This window comes from Oncorhynchus masou, chromosome 3 (assembly GCF_036934945.1).
Source record: "Oncorhynchus masou masou isolate Uvic2021 chromosome 3, UVic_Omas_1.1, whole genome shotgun sequence".
In the NCBI taxonomy this organism is placed as follows: Eukaryota; Metazoa; Chordata; class Actinopteri; order Salmoniformes; family Salmonidae; genus Oncorhynchus; species Oncorhynchus masou.
The window spans coordinates 40,179,237-40,204,795 of NC_088214.1; the positions used below are offsets into that span (position 1 = coordinate 40,179,237).

Here is a 25,559-nt window from a genome sequence, read left to right on the forward strand (position 1 = left end):
GCTGAAGCCACTGAAGTCTCAAGCTGCCTGTTCATCAACCGTAATGAAGATGGTACATTCACAGATGCTCATTATGAAATGCCAAATTGCATTTCCGGTTGACTGTGACAGAATTTAACAGCTCGATGATAGGAAGCCCCAGCTATAGCCGTGGCTATAAGAACCCTTATGAAACACATGGAGCTACCCTAACAGACTTGGAGAATGAATTGAGTGAATTAACATTGCCTCATCAAAGCTCATTAGCTTTGTTGTTTATTAATTCCACTCATCCTCATACTACACATTCTCAGATGTCTTGAACACACCTTAAGGGATGTGACAAGATGGCTGCTGACAGGATGGAATGTCTCAATTAGCGTATAAGGCAAGGCTGCTCAAAGAGATGGTGGGAATTAATAGGCTCAAGACTTGAGTTTCAAATGACTTTCGGATATTGGACCTAGGCTACTTGCTTACATGCTGGCTACACCGGGCACGCGCATGCATCTGCGTACGCCATCACTCGCATGTTGATTTTGTCCATCCACACCAGATGCGATCAGGACACACAGGTTGAAATATCAAAACGAACTCTGAACCACTTATATTAATTTAGGGACAGGTCTAAATGAATGAAACATTCATGGCCATTTAGCTAGCTTGTCCTGGGATATAAACATTGGGTTGTTATTTTACCTGAAATGCACAAGGTCCTCTACTCCGACAATTAATCCACAGATAAAAGAGTAAACCTAGTTAGTTTCTAGTAATCTCTCCTCCTTCAACCAACTGGACTGGAGTGTGGACATCAGCTCATCTTTCAATCACCCACATGGGTATATGCTTCTAAAAACCAATAAGGAGATGGGAGAGGCAGGACTTGCAGCACATCAAGTGTCAAAAATAGAACCATGTTTTATTTTAGCGTCTGGCTACGCAGATGCTAGTTGACGCGCCCAAGCAGTTTGGATGTAATTATGGAATAACATGTATGTGTACATTTATTTTGCAACGCTCACGCACGTAACACGAGCAGTGTGGTCAGCATGTTAGAAGCTAAAAACGAGTAAAAACTAAAGGGAGCATAAATGACTTTGTGTTACTGATGTTTTACGGTGTTAATTAAACAGAATGAAACTGGTGGATTAAGAACTGTTTTCTGGCAGGACTGGGATAATGGTGTTATAATTGGTCCTTTGAAATTTAGCCAGTGTACACCTCTGACAATGGGCTTTTGGGTGATGATAAATTGACAGAGAAATGCGTGCAACTCCCAGTTACTTACCCTGAGATGAGAAGCCACTATTGATCTGCATGAGTGTTACCACTGTGCAGGCTGAAGAACGATCTTTTGCCAGCAGGAACAACTAAACAGATTTTAGAGTGTAGAAAAGACTTGATATTTCACCTACAAAGGTCCAAGCTTATTACAGTTTAATAAATGGCAAAAAAATGTTTACGAAAGCAGTCTTCACTCACATTTCATTATAGCCTATTTTGTCAATTCACTTTGCAATTAGAAATTTTAACTTCCGGCAAATTGCATTCAGTTCTTCTACAATCCTATTATGCCATATTGTAAAAGCAAACGTATTCTCAATTACCTACTTGGATGAATAGGTAGTGAGTAAGAATAAAAAAATACCTTATACCTGAATTTTTGGGGAAGGTGTTACAACTTCTAACGATGGTGAGTGGAGGAGTCAAGCGCAGAGAGCAGGTAATTCAGTACGTGGATATTTTATTCCATAGACAGTGGATCCATGACATGCAAAACACCAGGGCTCATGAAACAACCCGTCCCAAAAATACACCGGACTAAAAACTGTCTGAAAAATACTGATAACACTCGTACATAGATAACAGGAAACAAACCCGCACAAATACCCAGCGGGCCTAGTGCCCTTAAATAGCCTACAAACAAACACTAACTCAAAACAGGTGTACCCAATTAAACCCAATAAACAAACAAACGGAAAGGGAATCGATGGCAGCTAATAGGCCGGCGACGACGACCGCCGAGCGCCGCCCGAACAGGAAGAGGCACCATCTTCGGCGAGATTCGTGACAGTACCCCCCCTGACGCGCGGTTCCCGCAGCGCGCCGATCCTGGCCTCGATGATGACCCGGAGGACGAGGCGCGCGGCGATCCGGTTGGAGGCGGTGGAAATCCCTCGAGAGGGAAGGATCTAAAATGTCCCTCCCCGGTACCCAGCACATCTCCTCCAGGCCGTACCCCTCCCAGTCCACGAGGTACTGCAGGCCCCTCACCCGGCGTCTCAAGTCCAAAATCGCTCGTACTGTGTACGCCGGGGACCGCTCGATGTCCAGAGGGGGTGGAGGGACCTCCGGTACCTCACCGTCTTGTAGGGGACCAGCTACCACAGGCCTGAGGAGAGACACATGAAACAAGGGGTTAATGCGATAGTAAGAGGGAAGTTGCAATCTATAACACACCTCGTTTATCCTCCTCAGGACTTTAAATGGCCCCACACACTGCGGCCCCAGCCTTCGGCAGGGCAGGCGGAGGGGCAGGTTTCAGGTCGAGAGCCAGACCCTGTCCCCTGGTGCGAACACCAGGGCCTCACTGCGGTGGCGGTCAGCGCCTCTCTTCTGCCATTCACTGGCCTGCCTGAGAGAATCCTGGACTGCCCGCCAGGTCTCTCTATAGCGCTGTACCCACTCCGCCACCGCAGGAGCTTCGGTCTGACTCTGATGCCACGGAGCCAGGACCGGCTGGTAGCCCAGTACGCATTCGAATGGCGACATATTTGTGGATGAATGGCGAAGTGAGTTCTGGGCCAACTCTGCCCACGGGACGTACCTTGCCCATTCTCCTGGCCGGTCCTGGCAATACGACCTCAGAAACCTACCCACTTCCTGATTTACTCTCTCCACCTGCCCATTACTTTCGGGGTGATAACCAGAGGTAAGGCTGACCGAGATCTCCAGACGCTCCATACACGCCTTCCAAACCCGTGACGTGAACTGGGGACCCCGATCAGATACAATGTCCTCTGGAACCCCATAGTGCCGGAAGACGTGGGTAAATAGAGCTTCAGCAGTCTGTAGGGCCGTAGGGAGACCAGGCAATGGGATGAGACGGCAGGACTTAGAGAACCGATCCACAACGACCAGAACGATAGTGTTCCCCTGAGATGGGGGAAGATCAGTAAGGAAATCAACCGAGAGATGGGACCATGGCCGTTGTGGAACCGGGAGGGGTTGTAACGTCCCTCTAGGCAGATGCCTAGGAGCCTTACTCTGAGCGCATACCGAACAGGAAGAGACATAGAGCTTCACATCCTTAGCTAAGGTGGGCCACCAGTATTTCCCCCTAAGACCCCGCACTGTCCTATCAATCCCCGGATGACCCAAAGACGGTAGTGTGTGAGCCCACCGAATCAATTTATCACCGACACCAAGCGGCACGTACCTACAACTGGTTGGACACTGTGTAGGCGCAGGTTCAACCCTCAACGCCCGCTCGATGTCCGCGTCCACCTCCCATACTACCGGGGCCACCAGCCGAGAGGCTGGAAGGATGGGAGTGGGTTCGATGGACCGGTCCTCGGTGTCATAGAGATGGGACAGCGCGTCGGCCTTAGTGTTAAGGGAACCTGGTCTATAAGAGATCGTAAATCTAAAGCGTGTAAAGAACATTGCCCACCTAGCCTGACGCGGATTAAGTCTCCTCGCTGCTCGAATATACTCCAGATTGTGGTGGTCAGTCCAGATGAAGAAAGGGTGTTTAGCCCCCTCTAGCCAGTGTCTCCACACCTTCAGGGCCTTTACCATAGCTAGTAACTCCCGGTCCCCCACATCATATTTCCGCTCCGCCGGACCCAGCTTCTTGGTGTTATCAATGTAGACTACCACACCCTGCCCGTGCAAGTCCTTGAGAATCTCATCTACAAAGGATTGGAAGACGGCTGGAGCATTTTTCAACCCATACGGCATGACGAGGTACTCATAGTGGCCTGATGTGGTACTAAACGCTGTTTTCCACTCATCTCCTCCCCGAATACGCACCAGATTATACGCACTCCTGAGGTCCAGTTTTGTGAAGAAACGCGCTCCGTGGAATGATTCCACCGCCGTAGCGATGAGAGGTAGCGGATAACTAAAACCCACTGTGATCGAATTGAGACCTCGATAATCAATGCACGGACGCAGACCTCCCTCCTTTTTCCTCACAAAAAAGAAACAAGAGGAGACGGGTGACATGGAGGGCTGAATGTACCCCTGTCTCAGAGCATCCGTGACATATGTCTCCATAGCCAAAGTCTCCTCCTGTGACAGTGGGTACACGTGACTCCGGGGAAGGTTTATCACGCAATCCCACCGTCGATGGGGTGGTAATTTGGTCGCTTTTTTCTTACTAAATATGCCAAATCGACATATTCTGGGGGAATGCACACGGTGGAAACCTGGTCTGGACTCTCCACCGTCGTGGCACCGGTGAAAACTCCTATACACCTACCCGAACACTCATCTGACCACCCTTGAAAAGCCCCCTGTTTCCAGGAAATTGGGGGATTGTGAATAGCCAGCCAGGGAACCCCCAAACACCACTGGCAACCCAGATGAATCAATAAGGTAGAAACTGATCCTCTCCCTATGATCCCCCTGCGTCACCATGTCCAGCGGAATCGTGGCCTCCCTGACCAGCCCTGACCCTAACGGTCGGCTATCTAAGGAGTGCACGGGGACAGGTGGGTCTATCTGCACTAACGGAATACCAAACTTACGGGCGAGTCCGCGATCCATAAAACTCCCAGCTGCGCCTGAATCGACTAGCGCCTTATGCTGAAGAGAAGGAAAAAACGCAGGGAAAAAAATAAACTAAAACATGTGACCAACAGGGAGCTCTGGGTGAGTGTGATGCCTGCTCACCTGGGGTGGCCGAGGAGTGTTCCGCCGACCAGCTCGACTCCCAGAGGAACTCCTCCAGCACCGGTCCGAAGTGTGTCCTCTCCGTCCACAATAGGCGCAGCAGGAGCCTCCTCCTCTGGTCTCCCTAGATGCAGCTCCTCCCAACTCCATCGGAATGGGAGCGGGAGGGCTGGAAAGTGGAATTAACATGACCCCTTTTGAACACCCGCGGGCAGATAGCAGGTTGTCCAATCGAATCGACATGTCTATCAGTTCATCCAGGGAGAGAGTAGTGTCCCGACAAGCTAGCTCCCGGCGGACGTCCTCCCGGAGACTGCACCGATAATGGTCCATCAGGGCCCTGTCATTCCACCCAGCACCAGCAGCTAGGGTCCTGAACTCCAGCGCGAAGTCCTGCGCACTCCTCGTCTCCTGTCTGAGGTGGAACAGTCGCTCTCCCGCCGCTTTGCCCTCAAAAATACACCAGACTAAAAACTGTCCGGAAAAATACTGATAACACTCATACATAGATAACAGGAAACAAGCCCGCACAAATACCCAGCGGGCCTAGTGCCCTTAAATAGCCTACAAACAAACACTAACTCAAAACAGGTGTACCCAATTAAACCCAATAAACAGAAACAAACGGGGGACAAAAAGGGGAATCGATGGCAGCTAATAGGCCGGCGACGACGACCGCCGAGCCCCGCCCGAACAGGAAGAGGCACCATCTTCGGCGAGATTCGTGACAGAAGGTCTGTCATTGTTGAGCCTTAGATACATATTGCCTCTCTTCACTTTCCTATTCTTTGGCTGTACTCCCCTGACAACAGACATGCTGGCAGGATAAGAGGGATTCAGCCTCACGGAAACATAATTTACTCCTAATCTAATGTCTGCAGCTCTGCGGCTGCCACAGCAATATTAAAGAGGCTGTCAACAGAACACCAGCTTATCCTAATTGTCTTGGGCCTCCCGGACCTGACTGTGTGGGGCTCAGTGACCACCCACTAGTGCCCATGGTGGATAACAGAGGCTCGTCTGTCTTAATAAACACAAATGTCAACGTCTGTTTTCCTCTCTGTGTCCGCTTTATAACCTATTCCATTGCCATTCCATTATGTCCTCTTCCGTTTGAAGTGATTTGCATGTGATGGGAAAGGACTCTTTTCCAGATGTACAGTTCTCTCAGTGTTTGAGGAGTTTATCATTGCATGTATAGCTAAAACATCACCAAATGAGACCCTTAATTAGCCTTTTAATTAAGCACAGGTTATGAGGAAGAATGGCTATGTATTCCCTTCAGGGAGTTTTCAGTTCACCACATTCTTGATGGGATTCTCCTCAGGCTAGAGAAAAGTCTGCTCCCAGAAAACCAACATCGAGTCCTATTTACCGCACACTGTAGTGGTTTGCAGTAGGTGACCATCTAATAGTGGCTAAATTCTTCCTGTCTCATACATTGATAGAGAGTTTCCAGAGAGTCTAGAGACCAAGACCTTTCTTCTCAGACATATTTCAGTGTGAGGCTGCAGTCTGCAGAACCCCTGGGGAAAGAGTGATTGCTTTCACGGTTTAATGATCTCAGGGATATTTTCAGATTTTGGAGGAACAGCGTGTTCTCTCTCCCCTAGCTTCCTGTTTACCACTTTCTTGCCCAAAGTTGCATTCAGAGAAAACTAACATTGGACAGAGAGACTCGCAATTCTTTCTCAGGAAGCCCACAAACCACATAAAACAATCTATTACATTTGATCTCAAGAAACACAAAACCTTTCAGAGAAACTCCCTCTGCGAGGTGGGGATTTTATTTTCATTATCTTGGAGCTTTACCTCCAAAAATGTCTTACTTGGTCCTTTTCATCTCGCTTTGGGGTAACTAAAGCCACCACGAGGTTGTCCATTTCAAACTGTCATTTTAGTCTTGTACTGAACATCAGGTTATGTGCATCACTACCACATCATTACCACATGTTGTTTTTGTCCAATTAGGATTCAATACAACGATAATGTGGAGGTATGGTTCCGATGCATTCTGAGGGCATGACCCAGCCAACTGATACATGATCTCTTGACGAAAGATACAAATATTGTATCCTCCACTCTAAAATGTTCTAAACCTATACCTCAGCGCTTCCCAAACTCGGTCCTCGAGACCCCAAGCGGTGCACGTTTTGGTTTTCGCCCTAAAACTACAGTACACAGCTGATTCAAATGATCACAGCTTGATTATTTGAATCAGCTGTGTAATGCTAGGGGGAAAAAACAAAATTTGGGTGTCTGAGTTTGGAAACCCTGCTATAGCTGAAGCTGAAATGACTGCAACATGCGACTTTCACCCTATTAATGTCTATTGTTACATGCTGCTACTCTGACTCACTTCTCACCCTGCCTTCCCTTTCCCCCAGGGAGTGTTTGCGCAATCTATTTCAGTGTAATGATACTCATTTTTGAAGACACAAGCTCAAGTACATCGTACAAATATTACGAAAATACAAAATAGTGGGGCAATAGGTCCTGAAATGACTGGAATGCTTTCTAAATATATTAACAATCAAATTATAAATGACTTCGTACTTAGTGGAAGTAAAATATTGGCACTATTTTAAAACTGTCAACAGAGGTACCATTCAAATGTGTGCAGTCTCATTATAACTTCAACTTCACTTTAAGCACACAGTGATTTCGTCCATCTGTGTCCAAGATAAAGTGGTCTTCTTTCAATTCTATGAAATGTAGTATTTTTTCATGTTGAGACCTCTAAATCGGGTTGAGAATATCACAGCGAGATGAATGGCTGGACTCGCTACACTGTCATCGTTCATTTGCTGTCTCGCAAGCTGGGCTCACTCACCTAGAGGAAGAGAATCTATTTGTGTTAGGATAGGCTAGAAAATGTGACACGTCACTTCCTATGCAAATATGGGGTCTGAAACCTGTCACTTCAAGTCAGCTCCTGAAACGGAGAGTAGACAGATGGGTCTTTTTGGCATTATAAGGCATGGGAATGTACACCAAAATGTTAGTCGGAACCGGTCCAGAACTGCTCAAAGTCCCCGATATGGGGTACTTTAATGCGCATGTCTGAAATGTAGACATTCTTGCTGCACTTTGTAAGACCTTGCCCATTAACGAGCCACCACCAGTCTATTAAAGACCAGGCTTAAATATAAGAGAGTGGCTAAGAAGATGAGGGGCATAATGCAGATTCCAAAATCTATTTAGAGCCAAGGTTAGACAGTTTTGGAGTAAAGGTCAGAGTAAGTACCTGGCTACACATTATTCAAAGGGAAATTCCAAATGGCGTAACACAAAAGGGAATCCCCCTCTAATTTGCATATTGTCTGATTAGAGCATTTGGTTGACAGCACGCCACGGGAATATAGACTCAAGTTCTTTAAAGTCATTGTAAGATCCTAGTTTGATTCCAACCATTTTGACAACGAGGTGCATACACCAAGATTAATGTTAAAGTTTCTGTTCTCCCTTGAAGTATTCTCATGGTTGAATTAAGATTTAATGGGTTGCGCTTTTCTTGACTGTTTCACAATAGCGTCTGCTAGCCCTGTCACATGTACGTGGTAATATGTGAAATAACATGTTACCAAAATAGCATGGGCCCAATCATCATATTATATGATATAATAAACTGTGACATATCTAAATACTAATTTGCACATTTTCGTAACTCCAGAAGAACAATGAGAGACCCTGGCACCATTTAATTCCAGCCTGGAGCCAAGTCAGTATAAAAGACTTCCCTGATTAGTGATGTATGGAGAGGTACTGTTATTCACTGTTAAAGGAAACCTCTACTCAAAAACTATATGTTGGTATTTTTTTTAATTAGTCCACTGTCAGCAGTCAAGTTTTCAAGAAAGAAAAGTGTCACTTGGCACATCATCATGATGATGCAAAAAACCTGACTGCTAACAGACAAAACATTTTGGGGCGGTATCAACAGTGGACTAATGAAAAAAATACCAAAATATAGTTTTTGAGTAGGTTTTTTCTTTATGAGCCTTGAGGCACAGTTTCAAACTCCCATGTCAATCTACTATATCACACACATGGCACAACCAAGAACCACATCAACCCTTGTCACATGTGTATCGTTTAAATACACTGCAGGTGGCTAACGAGATGAATTTGTGCTCTAGATGCACCCTGAACATGAGACACAGTGACAGATGTCATGTCACCGAGCACATATCAACACAAGCTGTTATTTCAAGTTGATTATAAATTCTTCCATTGACTTCGATAATCCCACACAATAAGCACACTTCCATGCGCTCCATGGCCCTTGGTGGGTGTTATCTTAATGAGTTTCTCCTTCAGAGCTAACGTAAGCACAAAATAAATCCATAATAAAGCTTTATTTACCCACACTCCCCTGCTGGGCGGAAGATGATATTAACATGCTTGTGCGCTCTCTGCAGATGTTGGAAGTTTGTGCAGTCTGACTCTCGGAACCTCTTGGGAGACCAGTTCTTTGCCGCCTGCTCCAATAGTAGTAGCAGCTTGCCCATTAACTCGTTTCCGTTAGTTTTCAATACACCTGAAAGACGATCAATAAATTCAGGCCCAGTTATTCAAATCGGTGCCCTTTTCAAATCAACCGTTCCTCATTTTCATGGTTCCCATTTCTGACACCAATATGCAACGAATACAGTTGTAAACTATTTATCCCAGTAAATGTACAGTATTTTTCAGATAATGTAACAACGGCATGTTCAGGGGGTGGCCCAGGCCTTGCAAAATAAATATCAGCCCCTGCATGTTACAACACAGAGGCGGATGCAAGATGCAAGCAACGATGGTTTTAATGAATGTAGTTCACAGCAGCAACATGACAGACAGACTGTACTCAGAAGGAATCCGACCCAGGAACTCGGGCGCATCTTCCGATCATAACGTGCTGAGAAAACCAGGGGAGTGTGTCCGGATGAGTAGGAAGGAGCACAGCAGATAATTCACACAAGAGAAGAGCACGGACACACGACACAACCTCAGAGAAGAAACAACGATCTGACAACAAGAAACACTGGTAACAGAAGATATAAAGGGAAGATAAGTGGTTCCAGCTGGCGCAGACAATCAAGCCGAGATTGGGAAACCACGCCCACACAAACACTGGAGAGAGAGAGAGAGAGAGAGAGAGAGAGAGAGAGAAAGAGAGACGGAGGCAGTGGATTCATGAACCGTGACAATACCCCCCCCCCCTAGGAACGCCTCTTGGCGTTCCCAGGCGAATTTACCTGTCGATTGAAATCATCGATAAGGGAGTGATCCAGAATGTCCCTAGCAGGTACCCAACTTCTCTCCTCCGGGCCGTAACCCTCCCAGTCCACCAGGTACTGGAATCCGCGTCCCCTCCTTCTAGAGTCCAAAATACGATTGACAGAAAAGGTGGTTTCCCCATCAACAAGTCGTGGCGGCGGGGGAACCGGGACCGGCGGGTTAATGCGTGCCTGAAACACAGGTTTTATTTTAGACACATGAAAGGTAGGATGAATTCTCCTATACGCCGGAGGAAGCTTGAGCCGGACCGCCACCGGACTAATGATCCTGGTGACTCTGAACGGGCCGATAAATTTGGGGGCAAGCTTGTTCGAAACGGATCGGAGTGGAATGTTCTTAGTAGAAAGCCACACTCTTTGGCCAACGACGTATACCGGAGGCTTCGACCGGTGGCGATCGGCCTTAGCCTTGGTGCGCGCCCCCACCCGGAGAAGAGTCTCACGGGCTCTGCTCCATGCGTGACGGCACCTCTGGATGAAAGCGTGAGCGGAGGGAACAGTGACCTCGGACTCCGTACTGGGAAAGATAGGTGGCTGGTAACCTAAACTACACTCAAACGGAGAGAGACCCGTGGCTGCCACTGGCAACGAATTGTGAGCGTACTCAACCATAGAGAGTTGTTGACTCCAGGAAGAGGGATTCTTAGAAACCAAACATCGCAACACTCTCTCCAAATCTTGGTTGGCCCTCTCCGTTTGACCGTTGCTCTGGGGATGAAACCCTGAAGACAGGCTGACACTCGCTCCCAGTAACCTACAAAACTCTTGCCAAAACTTGGACACAAATTGGGGCCCCCGGTCAGAAACTACGTCCATCGGCAGGCCATGTAAGCGAAAGACGTGATCCACGACAGTTACCGCTGTCTCCTTGGCAGATGGTAATTTAGGCAAGGGAATAAAATGAGCCGCCTTCGAGAACCGGTCCACCACGGTCAAAACAACCGTCTTGCCCTGGGAGGGCGGGAGGCCGGTAACAAAATCTAGCGCGATGTGGGACCAGGGTCTCGAAGGGACCGACAGCGGTTGGAGTAACCCATCTGGGGGTCGATTAGAAGTCTTCCCAGTGGCACAAACCGAGCAGGCCAAGACAAAACTGTGAATGTCACGAGCCATCAGTGGCCACCAAAAGCGTTGCTTAACCAAAAGCTAGTGCGGCTGACTCCTGGATGACACGCTACGTTGGAGCAGTGCCCCCACCGAATAACATCGGACCGACACCCCTCCGGCACAAACAACCGATTAGGCGGGCAACCGGGCGGAGGCGTGACCCCCTCTAAGGCCGTTTTGACCCTCGATTCAACCTCCCATGTGAGTGTGGAGACCACTAGGGTCCCGGGTAGGATGCACTCGGGAGTGGATGGGCGTTCGGAATGGTCAAAAATGCGAGAAAGGGAATCGGGTTTGACATTCTTGGAACCCGGGCGATACGAGAGAGAGAAGTCAAAACGTCCGAAAAGAGTGCCCACCGCGCCTGCCTGGAGTTGAGTCGCTTGGCGGTTCTGATATACTCCAAATTCTTGTGATCGGTCCAAACTATAAAAGGTACCCCGAACCCTCTAACCAATGGCGCCACTCCTCCAGTGCTAACTTCACTGCCAACAACTCTCTGTTGCCAATGTCGTAGTTGCGTTCCGCAGGTGATAACCGATGGGAAAGGAACGCGCAAGGGTGCATCTTGTCGTCAGAAGAGGAACGTTGGGAAAGTACCGCACCTACCCCCACCTCTGAAGCGTCCACCTCCACCACGAACTGACGCGAGGGATCGGGAGCTATGAGGATAGGAGCCGAAACAAAGCGGCTCTTGAGTTTGGCGAATGCAGCCTCGGCTGTATCGGACCACCTGAACGTCACTCTGGGAGAGGTTAAGGCGGTAAGAGGAGCGACTATCTGGCTAAAGTTGCGAACGAAACGCCGGTAGAAATTGGCGAATCCCAGAAACCTCTGTAGGGCCTTACGGGAATCTGGGCTTGGCCAATCCACCACAGCCTTAACCTTGTCGGGATCCATGCGAATACCTTCAGTCGAGACGATGTAACCTAGGAATGGAACGGATTGTGCATGAAAAATGCATTTCTCCGCCTTGACAAAAAGTCCATTCTCCAACAACCTCTGAAGCACTCGTCTGACGTGTTGAGCGTGTTCCTGGAGAGAAGAAGAAAAAATCAGTATGTCATCCAGGTAAACATATATGAACTGATCAATCATATCTCTCAGCACGTCATTGACGAGTGCCTGGAAAACCGCTGGGGAGTTGGATAGCCCAAAAGGCATGACCAAATATTCGAAGTGCCCTCTGGGGGTGTTAAACGCGGTCTTCCATTCGTCCCCCTCCCTTATGCGAACCAAATGATATGCATTACGTAAATCCAACTTAGTGAACACGGATGCTCCCTGTAACCTTTCAAAGGCGGAGGACATCAACGGTAAGGGATAGGTATTCTTCACTGTGATGTTATTCAAACCACGGTAATCAATGCAAGGACGCAGAGATCCGTCCTTCTTCCCCACAAAGAAGAACCCCGCCCCCGCTGGAGAAGAGGAAGGACGAATGAATTTAGATGCCAGAGAACCAGAGATGTATCTCTCCATAGCCTCCCTCTCAGGAACAGAAAGTGAATATAACTTGCCTTTAGGCAGAGACTCACCTGGCAATAATTCTATTGCACAGTCATAGGGACGATGCGGAGGAAAGGAAGCAGCACGGGACTTACTGAACACCTCCTTCAGGTCGAGGTATTCAACGGGCACGTTAGACAAATCCACTGCCTCCTCTAGAAACACAGAATCAGACACAGACGAACAAGCAGACACTAAACAGGACTCAAGACACTTGTTACTCCACATGGATATAGAGTTATGACCCCAGTCAACTCTGGGGTTGTGTTGGGTGAGCCAAGGGTGGCCGAGAACTAATGGTGCAAGGGGTGAGTCCATGAGTAGGAATGATAGTGTCTCAGTGTGATTGCCAGAAGTGATGAGTGTGATAGGTTCAGTGGTGTGAGAAATGTTGGGGAGTTCTTGACCATTGAGAGCGTTGACGGATATCTTGTGCGTGAGTGAGGTGATAGGGATCTGGAGTTTGTGAGCGAGCTTGAAGTCCATGAAATTACCCTCTGCTCCTGAGTCCAGTAAGGCTTGGGTGTCGTGCGTGTGGGTGGCCCATCTTAGTCTTACCGGGAGGAGAGTAGATGATGAGGTCTTCTCTGTGGTGACACCACCCGATAGTAGCCTCATGTTTACTACCGGGCCTGATCTTTTACCGGGCAGGAGTGGATAAAGTGGCCCGCTCTACCACAGTAGAGACAGAGTCCTTGGGATCTCCGCCTCTCCCTCTCTTCCCGGGAGAGGCGAGCTCTCCCCAGCTGCATGGGTTCGTGAGCGGAAGCTGAACTGGCCGTGTTCCCGACGCTGGCATGCCAGCCCTCCGTGTCGTTATACGGTCTGTTAGGGCATGCTCGGCGGCCAATACGACTCAGACGAGCGTCGACCCTCAGGGCTAGTTCCACTAGTCCATTTAAACTCCTGGGAAGGTCCAGAACATAAATCTCCTTCTGGATCCGGTCCTCCAGCCCATGCAGGAACATGTCCCACTGCGCCTCCTCGTTCCACTGACACTCAGCGGCCAGAGTGCGGAATTGGATGGAGTATTCCGATACTGAATGGTCTCCTTGGCGAAGGTCAGCGAGTAGTCTGGCCGTCTCCCTACCCGCCACGGCCCGATCGAAGACCCTTCTCATCTCCTCGGAGAGTGTCTGGAAAGAGGTGCAGCATGGGTCCTGGTTCGCCCACACCGCCGTTCCCCAGAGAGACGCTTTGCCTGATAGCAGTGTGAGTACGAATGCTACCTTAGACTGTTCACGGTTGAAGGTCCGTGGCTGCAACGAGAAATGCATGGAACATCTCGTAAGAAAGGCTCTGCAATAGTCAGGATTACCTGAATAACCCTCTGGTGTCGGTAGCCGTGGCTCTAGCTGGGAATCCGGCTCTGGCGGGGCGGGTTGAACTGCCGGTGTAGGTGGCGCAGCGGAACCCCTCAGATGTTGCAATTGTTGGGTCAGCTGGGATACCTGCGTCGAAAGGGCTTGTACTGCCCGACCTGTGCTGGAGATGTTCTCCTCTTGTTGATCCATTCTCGTGATACTGCGGAAAGGAATTCGGTCAGACTCGTTGAACTCGCTGCATCCATGGTCTGGTCAGATCGTTCTGTTACAACACATAGGCGGATGCAAGATGCAAGCAACGATGGTTTTAATGAATGTAGTTCACAGCAGCAACATGACAGACAGACTGTACTCAGAAGGAATCCGACCCAGGAACTCGGGCGCATCTTCCGATCATAACGTGCTGAGAAAACCAGGGGAGTGTGTCCGGATGAGTAGGAAGGAGCACAGCAGATAATTCACACAAGAGAAGAGCACGGACACACGACACAACCTCAGAGAAGAAACAACGATCTGACAACAAGAAACACTGGTAACAGAACATATAAAGGGAAGATAAGTGGTTCCAGCTGGCGCAGACAATCAGGCCGAGATTGGGAAACCACGCCCACACAAACACTGGAGAGAGAGAGAGAGAGAGAGAGAGAGAGAGAGAGAGAGAGAAAGAGAGACGGAGGCAGTGGATTCATGAACCGTGACACTGCAGAGAAGCATGAGATTGAACTTCACTCAACTTTCTGGAGTTTTCCCCATTAGTTGACAGTCTCAACGTATCCCTTTATGAAACACGGATAGACACGAATGAGAAATAATTGTATACGTTGGGTTATTTTTGTATTGTTCAAATTTTTGGGGAAGCCTGGTTTCCCTTGGCATCGATCAATACACACCACTTTGTAGGCTGAATGTCATTACACATGGTGTTTATAATGTCGGTTTCCATTCAAATGGCGTGTACACATTGCACTGTTCGGATGTAGATTAATTTTGGAGTAGACGAACGTGTGCAGGTAACCTATTTTTAAGTGATTTGTTTGACAATCGGATGAAAACATCATGACTGGTTGTGTTCATGACACATTAAAAGGTAATTCATTTTTACAGTTAAATGATGTCTTTACTATAAAGCCCATAAATTAAGAGGTCCCCTTAAAACATTTTAGATCCCCCGAATTTCACAGGATAATTCTCACTCTGGGTGGCACTTGAAATGTTATGTGCCCCAACATGACCACCCCATTCAAAATGTTCTGGACACGCCACTGGAATGTAAGAAACAAAGTGTTGATCAACTTGCCAAGGGATATCTCACACTGCTTCCTCAAAACATTGGTGATAAAACATTCATTATATTTTTCTCTAAACACAGTAGAGCTTAACAGCAAGGTTTTATCTGTTTGTTTTTGCCAGGCTTTCACACTTCAAATCAGACATTACAAAACCTTCTCCTCCCAGTAGAATATGATTAGTGGTGAAGGGAGCTAGTTCTCTAGGCTCAAAGACAATTGATCTAAACCACTACAGTTTATGCTTCAAAGTAACAAGTAGGTTTGACTGCCCTTCCTTCAAGGCATACCCCAGTTTCTCTACATCACCACTGAAATACAATGTCTCAAACCCTACGTAATGCCATCACACACACACAGTATAATCCACTATTCATGAGCATTCATATCATTGCAAATCTATTTCGGACGGAGCTCAAAACTGCGCATTTTTAAGGAAAGTGTTTCCTCCCAGTCGATCCAGATGGTCCATGAGCTCATAGCCAGCCATCACTCAGTCTCCAAGCTGGAATTATGCAGCGAATTTAAATTCTGAAAACCGGTTTTAATTCTTAATTTAGATATTAATTAGATTCCTGCAACTTGGCAAGGGTGTGTTATTTCCCCTGACGCTGTTCTCCGGATCATTATTGGTCCCGTTTGCTCGGGTTCTGCTCGTCAGAAGAAAATACGCTTAATTTAATAACAGGGTTGAGACGAGTTCATTTAGACAAATCGCTCCCAGTGTCTGAATAATGATGTTATGTGCAATGCAGAAATCAAGAGCTAAAATTTGCATGGGAAAATGGCATCCTGTAATATGGTTTACATTGTTTTTGGTAGTGGGCCCCCTCTGATGATAAATAAATCTGACTGAATGTGGCTTTAACAATTTTCTAATAAAAAAATTCTGCTAGTTGTCTTTATGGAAAGTTGATTGAACTGCATGGAATTCTACGTCAGTGTTATGGGACAGTGTTGTAGAAGCATTTCGTCAGGATGCTTTAAGTTTGACCTAATACCCGGTTTTGTGTTGTCATGATTAATGTCTACATCCGCTGTAGTGTTTGTCTGTGATTATATGATAACACAATGTAAACATTAACGTATAGCTGAGGAAGGTAAACTAGGTTCTGTTTAAATAACTGAATTCCAAGGCTGTTAGTAAAGGCCTGTCAGTGAGTTTAATTTGAATTGAGTTGAGATTTGAATAGGAAATGAGAGTGCCTTTTCAAAGAGCACAGACCAGAATAGGGGGAAAAAAGTAAGAGCTAGGGACTGTTCTGTCGTATAGACATTTTCCAACATTATATAACCAACCCAAATATTTCAGTTTTTGACGGAATTTGCGGTAACAACGCCACAGGGTATTTCATATCATTTTAGCAATACACAAAACATGTTTTTTTGTGAGTTTCAAGAAACAAACAGAAGGCTGAGTCACATTCCCTTCATTCTTCCCTCCATCCTGATTACCTGGCTTTCATATAAACACTTTCATTATTTCTCTCTTGCTTTCTCTCTCGCTCTCTTTTTTCTCTCTTTTATCTCTCCCTAGTGCACTCCCATTGTCGGCCATGGATTCGTGCTGGACAAGTACAAGTGCCAATGCAGGAGAGGCTTCTACCACCCTAGCAGAGTGGCACTCAACGGTTTCACAAGTAGGTTTGCGGTTTCCCTACCCAGCAACATGTGGCATCTGTTCCCTCCTCTCTGATTTCAATCACTTTATTTTAGCTATTGCAGCAGATGTGTGTGACAGAACAACATGGAAATCAAGGAGCACCTGTGCATTCATTTTCATTGATATTGGTTTGATGATTATTTTGATTATTTTTTTCATGTAGGTTTAATAAGTGATTATAAAATCCCTGTTTTGTTGTTGATATTGTTCAAATCAAATTCAAATCAAATGTATTTATATAGCCCTTCTTACATCAGCTGATATCTCAAAGGGCTGTACAGAAGCCCAGCCGAAAACCCCAAACAGCAAGCAATGCAGGTGTAGAAGCACGGTGGCTAGGAAAAACTCCCGAGAAAGGCCAAAACCTAGGAAGAAACCTAGAGAGGAACCAGGCTATGAGGGGTGGCCAGTCCTCTTTTGGCTGTGCCGGGTGGAGATTATAACAGAACATGGCCAAGATGTTCAAATGTTCATAAATGACCAGCATGGTCAAATAATAACAATCACAGTAGTAGTTGAGGGTGCAACAGGTCAGCACCTCAGGAGTAAATGTCAGTTGGCTTTTCATAGCCGATCATTGAGAGTATCTAAACCGCTCCTGCTGTCTCTAGAGAGTTGAAAACAGCAGGTTTGGGAGAGGTAGCACATCCGGGAGAGCAAGGAGTCATCATGCCAGGTAGTCCTGAGGCATGGTCCTAGGGCTCAGGTCCACTGAGAGAGATAAAGAAAGAAAGAGAGAATCAGAGAGAGCATACTTAAATTCACACAGGACACTGGAGAAATACTCCAGATATAACAGACTGACCCTAGCACCCCGACACAAACTACTGCAGCATAAATACTGGAGGCTGAGGCAGGAGGGGTCAGGAGACACTTAGCCCCATCCGATGATAGCTCCGGACAGGGCCAAACAGGCAGGATATAACCCCACCCACTTTGCCAAAGCACAGCCTCCACATCACTAGAGGTATATCTTCAACCACCAACCTACCATCCTGAGACAAGACCGAGTATAGCCCACAAAGATCTCCGTCACGGCACAACCCAAGGGGGAGCACCAACCCAGACAGGAAGATCAGTCAGTGACTCAAACCACTCAAGTGACACACCGCTCCTAGGGACGGCATGGAAGAGCACCAGTAAGCCAGTGACTCGGCCCTTGTAATAGGGTTAGAGGCAGAGAATCCCAGTGGAGAGAGGGGAACCGGTTAGGCAGAGACAGCAAGGGCGGTTCGTTGCTCCAGTGCCTTTCCGTTCACCTTCACACTCCTAAGCCAGACTACACTCAATCATAGGATCTCCTGAAGAGATCTTCAATAAAGACTTAAAGGTTGAGACCGAGTCTGCGTCTCTCACATGGGTAGGCAGACCATTCCATAAAAATGGAGCTCTATAGGAGAAAACCCTGCCTCCAGCTGTTTGCTTAGAAATTGTAGGGACAATTAGGAGGCCTGCCTTTTGTGATTGTAGCATACGTGTGGGTATGTAGGGCAGGATCAAATCGGAAAGATAGGTTGGAGCAAGCCCATGTAATGCTTTGTAGGTTAGCAGTAAAACCTTGAAATCAGCCCTTGCCTTAACAGGAAGCCAGTATAGCACTGGAGTAATATGATCAAATAATTTGGGTTCTAGTCAAGATTCTAGCAGCCGTATTTAGCACTAACTGAAGATGATTTAGTGCTTTATCCGAGTAGCCGGAAAGTAGAGCTTTGCAGTAGTCTAACCTAGAAGTAACAAAAGCATGGATTAATTTTTCTGCATCAATTTTGGACAGAAAATATCTGATCTTTGCAATGTTACGCAGATGGAAAAAAGCTGTCCTTGAAACAATCTTGATATGTTCGTCAAAAGAGAGATCAGGGTCCAGAGTAATGCCGAGGTCCTTCACGGTTTTATTTGAGACGACTGTACAACCATCAAGGTTAATTGTCAGATTCAACAGAAGATCTCTTTGTTTCTTGGAACCTAGAACAAACATCTCTGTTTTGTCCGAGTTTAAAAGTAGAAAGTTTGCAGCCATCCACTTCCTTATGTCTGAAACACAAGCTTCCAGCGAGGGCAATTTTGGGGCTTCACCATGTTTCATTGAAATCTATAGCTGTGTGTCATCCGCATAGTGAACGTTAACATTATATTTCGAATGACATCCCCAAGAGGTAAAATATATAGTGAAAACAATAGTGATCCTAAAACGGAACCTTGAGGAACACCGAAATTTACAGTTGATTTGTCAGAGGTCAAACCATTCACATAGACAAACTGATATCTTTCCGACAGATAAGATCTAAACCAGGCCAAAACTTGTCCATGTAGACCAATTTGGGTTTCCAATCTCTCCAAAATAATGTGGTGATCGATTGAATCAATAGCATCACTAAGGTCTAGGAGCACGAGGACAGATGCATGTCCTCGGTCTGACGCCATTAAAAGGTCATTTACCACCTTCACAAGTGCAGTCTCAGTGGTATGATGGGGTCTAAAACCAGACTGAAGCATTTCGTATACATTGTTTGTATTCAGTGAGGAAGGGAGTTGCTGCGCAAAAGCCTTTTCTAACATTTTTGAGAGGAATGGGAGATTCGATATAGGCCGATAGTTTTTTATATTTTCTGGGTCAAGGTTTGACTTTTTCAAGAGAGGCTTTATTACTGCCACTTTTAGTGAGTTTGGCACACATCCTGTGGATAGAGGGCTGTTTATTATGTTCAACAGAGGGCCAAGCACAGGAAGCAGCTCTTTCAGTAGTTTAGTTGGAATAGGGTCCAGTGTGCAGCTTGAAGGTTTAGACGCCATGATTATTTTCACCATTGTGTCCAGAGATATAGTACTAAAACACTTGAGTGTTTCCCTTGATCCTAGCTCCTGACAGAGTTGTGCAAACTGAGGACAACTGAGCTTTGGAGGAATACGCAGATTTAAAGAGGAGTCCATAATTTGCTTTCTAATGATCATGATCTTTTCCTCAAAGAATTTAATGAATTTATTATTGCTGAAGTGAAATTCATCCTCAGTCATGCTGCTTTTTAGTTTGCTTTACCACAGTATCAAAAAAAGAATTTCGGATTGTTCTTATTTTCTTCAATTCGGTTGGAAAAATAGGATAATATAATAATAATAATATATCCCATTTAGCAGACGCTTTTGTCCAAAGCGACTTACAAGTCGGCTGGGGCCACTACTTTTACATATGGGTGGTCCCAGCGGGAATCGAAACCACGACGCTTGGCGTTGCAAGCGCCATGCTCTACCGACTGAGCCACACAGGATGATCGAGCAGCAGTGAGGGCTCTTCGATACTGCACGGTACTGTCTTTCCAAGCTAGTCGGAAGACTTCCAGTTTGGTGTGGCGCCATTTCCGTTCCAAATTTCTGGAAGCTTGCTTCAGAGCTCGGGTATTTTCTGTATACCAGGGAGCTAGTTTCTTATGACAAATGTTTTTAGTTTTTAGGGATGCAACTGCATCTAGGGTATTGCGCAAGGTTACATTGAGTTCCTCAGTTAGGTGGTTAACTGATTTTTGTCCACTGACGTCCTTGGGCAGGCAGAGGGAGTCTGGAAGGGCATCAAGAAATCTTTGGGTTGTCTGAGAATTTATAGCACGACTTTTGATGTTCCTTGGTTGGGGTCTGAGCAGATTATTTGTTGCGATTGCAAAACGTAATAAAATGGTGGTCCGATAGTCCAGTATTATGAGGAAAGGTATTAAGATCGACAACATTTATTCCATGGGACAAAACTAGGTCCAGAGTATGACTGTGGCAGTGAGTAGGTCCGGAGACATGTTGGACAAAACCCACTGAGTCGATGATGGCTCCGAAAGCCTTTTGGGGTGGGTCTGTGGACTTTTCCATGTGAATATTAAAGTCACCAAAAATTTGAATATTATCTGCTACGACTACAAGGTCCGATAGGAATTCAGGGAACTCAGTGAGGAACACTGTACAGTGGGGCAAAAAAGTATTTAGTCAGCCACCAATTGTGCAAGTACTCCCACTTAAAAATATGAGAGAGGCCTGTAATTGTCATTATAAGTACACTTCAACTATGACAGGAAAAATGAGGGAAAAAAATCCAGAAAATCACATTGTAGGATTTTTAATGAATTTATTTGCAAATTATGGTGGAAAATAAGTATTTGGTCTCCTACAAACAAGCAAGATTTCTGGCTCTCACAGACCTGTATCTTCTTCTCTAAGAAGCTCCTCTGTCCTCCACTTGTTACCTGTATTAATGGCACCTGTTTGAACTTGTTATCAGTATTAAAGACACCTGTCCACAACCTCAAACAGTCACACTCCAAACTCCACTGTGGCCAAGACCAAAGAGCTGTCAAAGGACACCAGAAACAAAATTGTAGACCTGCACCAGGCTGGGAAGACTGAATCTGCAATAGGTAAGCAGCTTGGTTTGAAGAAATCAACTGTGGGATTAATTATTAGGAAATGGAAGACATACAAGACCACTGATAATCTTCCTTGATCTGGGGCTCCACGCAAGATCTCACCCCGTGGGGTCAAAATGATCACAAGATCGGTGAGCAAAAATCCCAGAACCACACGGGGGGACCTAATGAATGACCTGCAGAGAGCTGGGACCAAAGTAACAAAGCCTACCATCAGTAACACACTACGCCGCCAGAGACTCAAATCCTGCAGTGCCAGACGTGTCCCCTTGCTTAAGCCAGTACATGTCCAGGCCCGTCTGAAGTGTGCTAGAGAGCATTTGGATGATCCAGAAGAAGATTGGGAGAATGTCATATGGTGAGATGAAACCAAAATATAACTTTTTGGTAAAAACTCAACTCGTTGTGTTTGGAGGACAAAGAATGCTGAGTTGCACCATACCTACTGTGAAGCATGGGGGTGGAAACATCATGCTTTGGGGCTGTTTTTCTGCAAAGGGACCAGGACGACTGATCCGTGTAAAGGAAAGAATGAATGGGGCCATGTATCGTGAGATTTTGAGTGAAAACCTCCTTCCATCAGCAAGGGCATTGAAGATGAAACATGGCTGGGTCTTTCAGCATGACAATGATCCCAAACACACGCCCGGGCAACGAAGGAGTGGCTTCGTAAGAAGCATTTCAAGGTCCTGGAGTGGCATAGCCAGTCTCCAGATCTCAACCCATAGAAAATCTTTGGAGTGAGTTGAAAGTCCGTGTTGCCCAGCAACAGCCCCAAAACATCACTGCTCTAGAGGAGATCTGCATGGAGGAATGGGCCAAAATACCAGCAACATTGTGTGAAAACCTTGTGAAAACTTACAGAAAACATTTTACCTCTGTCATTGCCAACAAAGGGTATATAACAAAGTATTGAGATAAACTTTTGTTATTGATCAAATACTTATTTCCCACCATAATTTGCAAATAAATTCATTAAAAATGTGATTTTCTGAATGTTTTTCTATCATTTTTTTCTCATTTGTCTGTCATAGTTGAAGTGTACCTATGATGAAAATTACAGGCCTCTCTCATCTTTTTAAGTGGGAGAACTTGCACAATTGGTGGCTGACTAAATACTTTTTTGCCCCACTGTATATGGCCCAGTAGGCCTGTAAAGAGTAGCTATAAAAAGTGATTGAGTAGGCTGCATAGATTTCATGACTAGAAGCTCAAAAGACAAAAACATGGTTTTATTGTTTTGTAAATTGAAATTTGCTATTGTAAATGTTAGCAACTCCTCCACTTTTGCGGGATGTGCGGGGGATATGGTCACTAGTGTAACCAGGAAGTGAGGCCTCATTTAACATAGTACATTCATCAGGCTTAAGACATGTTTCAGTCAGGCCAATCACATCAAGATTATGATCAGTGATTAGTTAATTGACTATAACTGACTTGGAAGTGAGGGATCTAACATTAAGTAGCCCTATTTTGAGATGTGAGGTATCACAATCCCTTTCAATAATGGCAGGAATAGAGGAGGTCTTTATTCTAGTGAGATTGCTAAGGTGAACACCACTATGTTTAGTTTTGCCCAACCTAGGTCGAGGTACAGACACGTCTCAATGGGGATAGCTGAGCTTACTACACTGACTGTGCTAGTGGCAGACTCCACTAAGCTGGCAGACTGGCTAACAGCCTGCTGCCTGGCCTGCACCCTATTTCATTGTGGAGCTAAGGGAGCTAGAGCCCTGTCTATGTTCGTTAGTAAGATGAGAGCCCCCCCTCCAGCTAGGATGGAGTCCATCACTCCTCAACAGGCCAGGCTTGGTCCTGTTTGTGGGTGAGTCCCAGAAAGAGGGCCAATTATCTATAAATTCTAACTTTTGGGACGGGCAGAAAACAGTTTTCAACCAGTGAATGAGTTGTGAGACTCTGCTGTAGAGCTCATTACTCTCCCTAACAGGGAGGGGGCCAGAGACAATTATTCGATGCCAACACATCTTTCTAGCTGATTTACACGCTGAAGCTATGATGCGCTTGGTGACCTCTGACTGTTTCATCCTAACACCGTTGGTGCCGACGTGGATAACAATATCCCAATACTCTCTACACTCGCCAGTTTTAGCTTTCGCCAGCACCATCTTCAGATTAGCCTTAACGTCGGTAGCCCTGCCCCTGGTAAACAGTGTATGATCGCTGGATGATTTGTTTTCAGTCTAATACTACGGGTAATGGAGTCGCCAATGACTAGGGTTTTCAATTTGTCAGAGCTAATGGTGGGAGCCTTCGGCGTCTCAGACACCGTAACGGGAGGAGTAGAGACCAGAGAAGGCCTCAGACTCTGACTCACTGCTTAATGGGGAGAACCGGTTGAAGGTTTCTGTCGGCTAAATGAGTGACACCGGTTGAGCATTCATACAGCATTTCCCTCCAGAAGCCATGAGAAAGTTATCCGGCTGCAGGGACCGTACGAGGGGATTTATACTACTATCTGAACTTACTGGTGGCACAGACGCTGTTTCATCCTTTCCTACACTGAAATTACCCTTGCCTAACGCTTGCGTCTGAAACTGGGCATGCAGCACAGCTATCCTCGCCGTAAGGCGATCGTTCTCCTGTATATTATGAGTACAGTGACTGCAATTAGAAGGCATCATGTTAATGTTACTACTTAGCTTCGGCTGTTGGAGGTCTTGACGAACCATGTCCAGATAAAGCGTCCGGGGTGAAAAAGTTGAAGGAAAAAAAAGTTGAGTGAAGGAAAAACTAAAAATATAAACGGTAATTAAAAAGTAAAAACTGTAATGTTGTCAGGTAGCAAAGTAAGGTTAGCAACAAAACGCACAGCAGCACGTAAACAAGTCTGCAAGTTGTGACCGGAAATGACACCACCTCACGCCACCAACTCTGTCATTGTTAATTTGCAGTTTGTAGGATACTAGTCTGCTGGGTTGGTTGGAGGGATGAAAGAATGGATGGAATGGTGATGGATGGAACGATGGTAGAATTATTTTATTTTTGATTCCTCTGTACAAATACCTTGGATAACTTTGCAAGCACAGACTTAGGTTAGCACCAGGGCATATGGAGTAAAGTATTAGTATGTATACAGTCCTTTTCATAAAATTTCCTAGACAGCACCCCTGAGGATGTGACAGCCTTATTGGAATGCAATGGGAGACTTGAAAGTAGCATCGAGGGGTAAAAGTCATCTTCAAAAGCCCACAAACACGTCATTAAAAAAATATTTCAAATGCATCTCTCCGGCTTAGTTTGGATTGTAGGAGAAATACTCATTTCCACTTCCACTGAATTGACCTGCCACTGTTATTCTTCACAAACCGATTTCATGTATTGTTGTTTCCCAGAAACTATCAAGACAATAATGAAATAAAGCATTAAGTAAAAACTGGTGGGGAGATGGTCTCATCTTCCAAGGCATGGCAAACCCCATGAATTTAGATGCTGACAAAAAGTGAAAAGATTTCCTTTAATATTTCTTTGATTAGTCAATGATTTTTCTTAATTTTACTCATATAAGAGAGTTCATATAAGAGGGTGTCTATGCATAAATATGATCAGCAACTCTCAGACAGAAATCTAAGATTCCCAAAGGGCTCTTTGGCTGTCCCTCTGGGTTTCTACCTGGAACCAAAAGTGTTCTACCTTCCTCCTGAGGAAGGCTACCCGAAACGTTTGACCCAAGTTAAACAAGGCAATGCTACCAAATACTATTTGAGTATATTGTATGTAGAGTGTATTCACTTCTGACTGGGAATGTGATGAAAGAAATAAAAGCTGAAATAAATAATTCTCTCTTCTATTATTCTGACATTTCACATTCTTAAAATAAAGTGGTGATCCTAACTAACCAAAGACAGGGAATTTTATTAGGATTAAATTTCAGGAATTGTGAAAAACTGAGTGTAAATGTATTTGGCTAAGGTGTATGTAAACTTCCGACTACAACTGTATGTGCTGATGACACTGTTGTTGTAAGTGAGCCTGAACAATGATTTGGGTTGTGTACCTATTCAAAGTAGCCTACCACCAATTTGGCCATATCAATCTTTTGGTAAATTTCACCTCACCTGGAAGTTGTGAAGCTTAAAGGGGCACTT

At 45.8% G+C, this 25,559-nt stretch overlaps 2 protein-coding genes across 4 annotated transcripts in view; one reads left to right on the forward strand and one right to left on the reverse strand.

Moving 5' to 3' along the window:
- Positions 1 to 25,559, forward strand: part of LOC135516526 (metabotropic glycine receptor-like) — a 118,361-nt gene that overhangs the window by 36,191 nt on the left and 56,611 nt on the right. The window contains exon 3 of the mRNA XM_064940879.1: positions 16,925 to 17,027. Within this exon, the coding sequence (XP_064796951.1) occupies positions 16,925 to 17,027 (103 nt within the window). The remainder of the gene's footprint in view (positions 1 to 16,924; positions 17,028 to 25,559) is intronic.
- On the reverse strand, positions 1,709 to 14,795 carry LOC135516509 (uncharacterized). Of its 3 annotated transcripts, XM_064940860.1 has the most exons (3): positions 14,095 to 14,795; positions 9,244 to 9,418; positions 1,709 to 2,371 (listed from the first exon to the last, which is right to left on the reverse strand). In XM_064940860.1, exons 1-3 carry the CDS (start codon positions 14,288 to 14,290, stop codon positions 1,915 to 1,917), a joined length of 828 nt encoding a protein of 275 aa, XP_064796932.1. In that variant the 5' UTR covers positions 14,291 to 14,795; the 3' UTR covers positions 1,709 to 1,914. The 3 variants fall into 3 exon arrangements, 1 of the variants encoding a protein (XP_064796932.1); XR_010451942.1 differs by lacking the exon at positions 9,244 to 9,418; XR_010451941.1 differs by lacking the exons at positions 1,709 to 2,371; positions 9,244 to 9,418 and adding an exon at positions 9,666 to 10,331.

Bases quoted from the DNA above. Each gene is read 5' to 3' on its own strand.
- LOC135516509 (XM_064940860.1), bottom strand. From the start codon at position 14,290: ATGGATCAACAAGAGGAGAACATCTCCAGCACAGGTCGGGCAGTACAA. The intron at 9,419-14,094 runs GTAATCCTGACT...ATCGTCTTTCAG, and splicing joins GACACCAGAGGGTTATTCAG to GTGTATTGAAAACTAACGGA. The intron at 2,372-9,243 runs GTAAATAAAGCT...GTCTCTCCTCAG, and splicing joins CGCCCAGCAGGGGAGTGTGG to GCCTGTGGTAGCTGGTCCCC.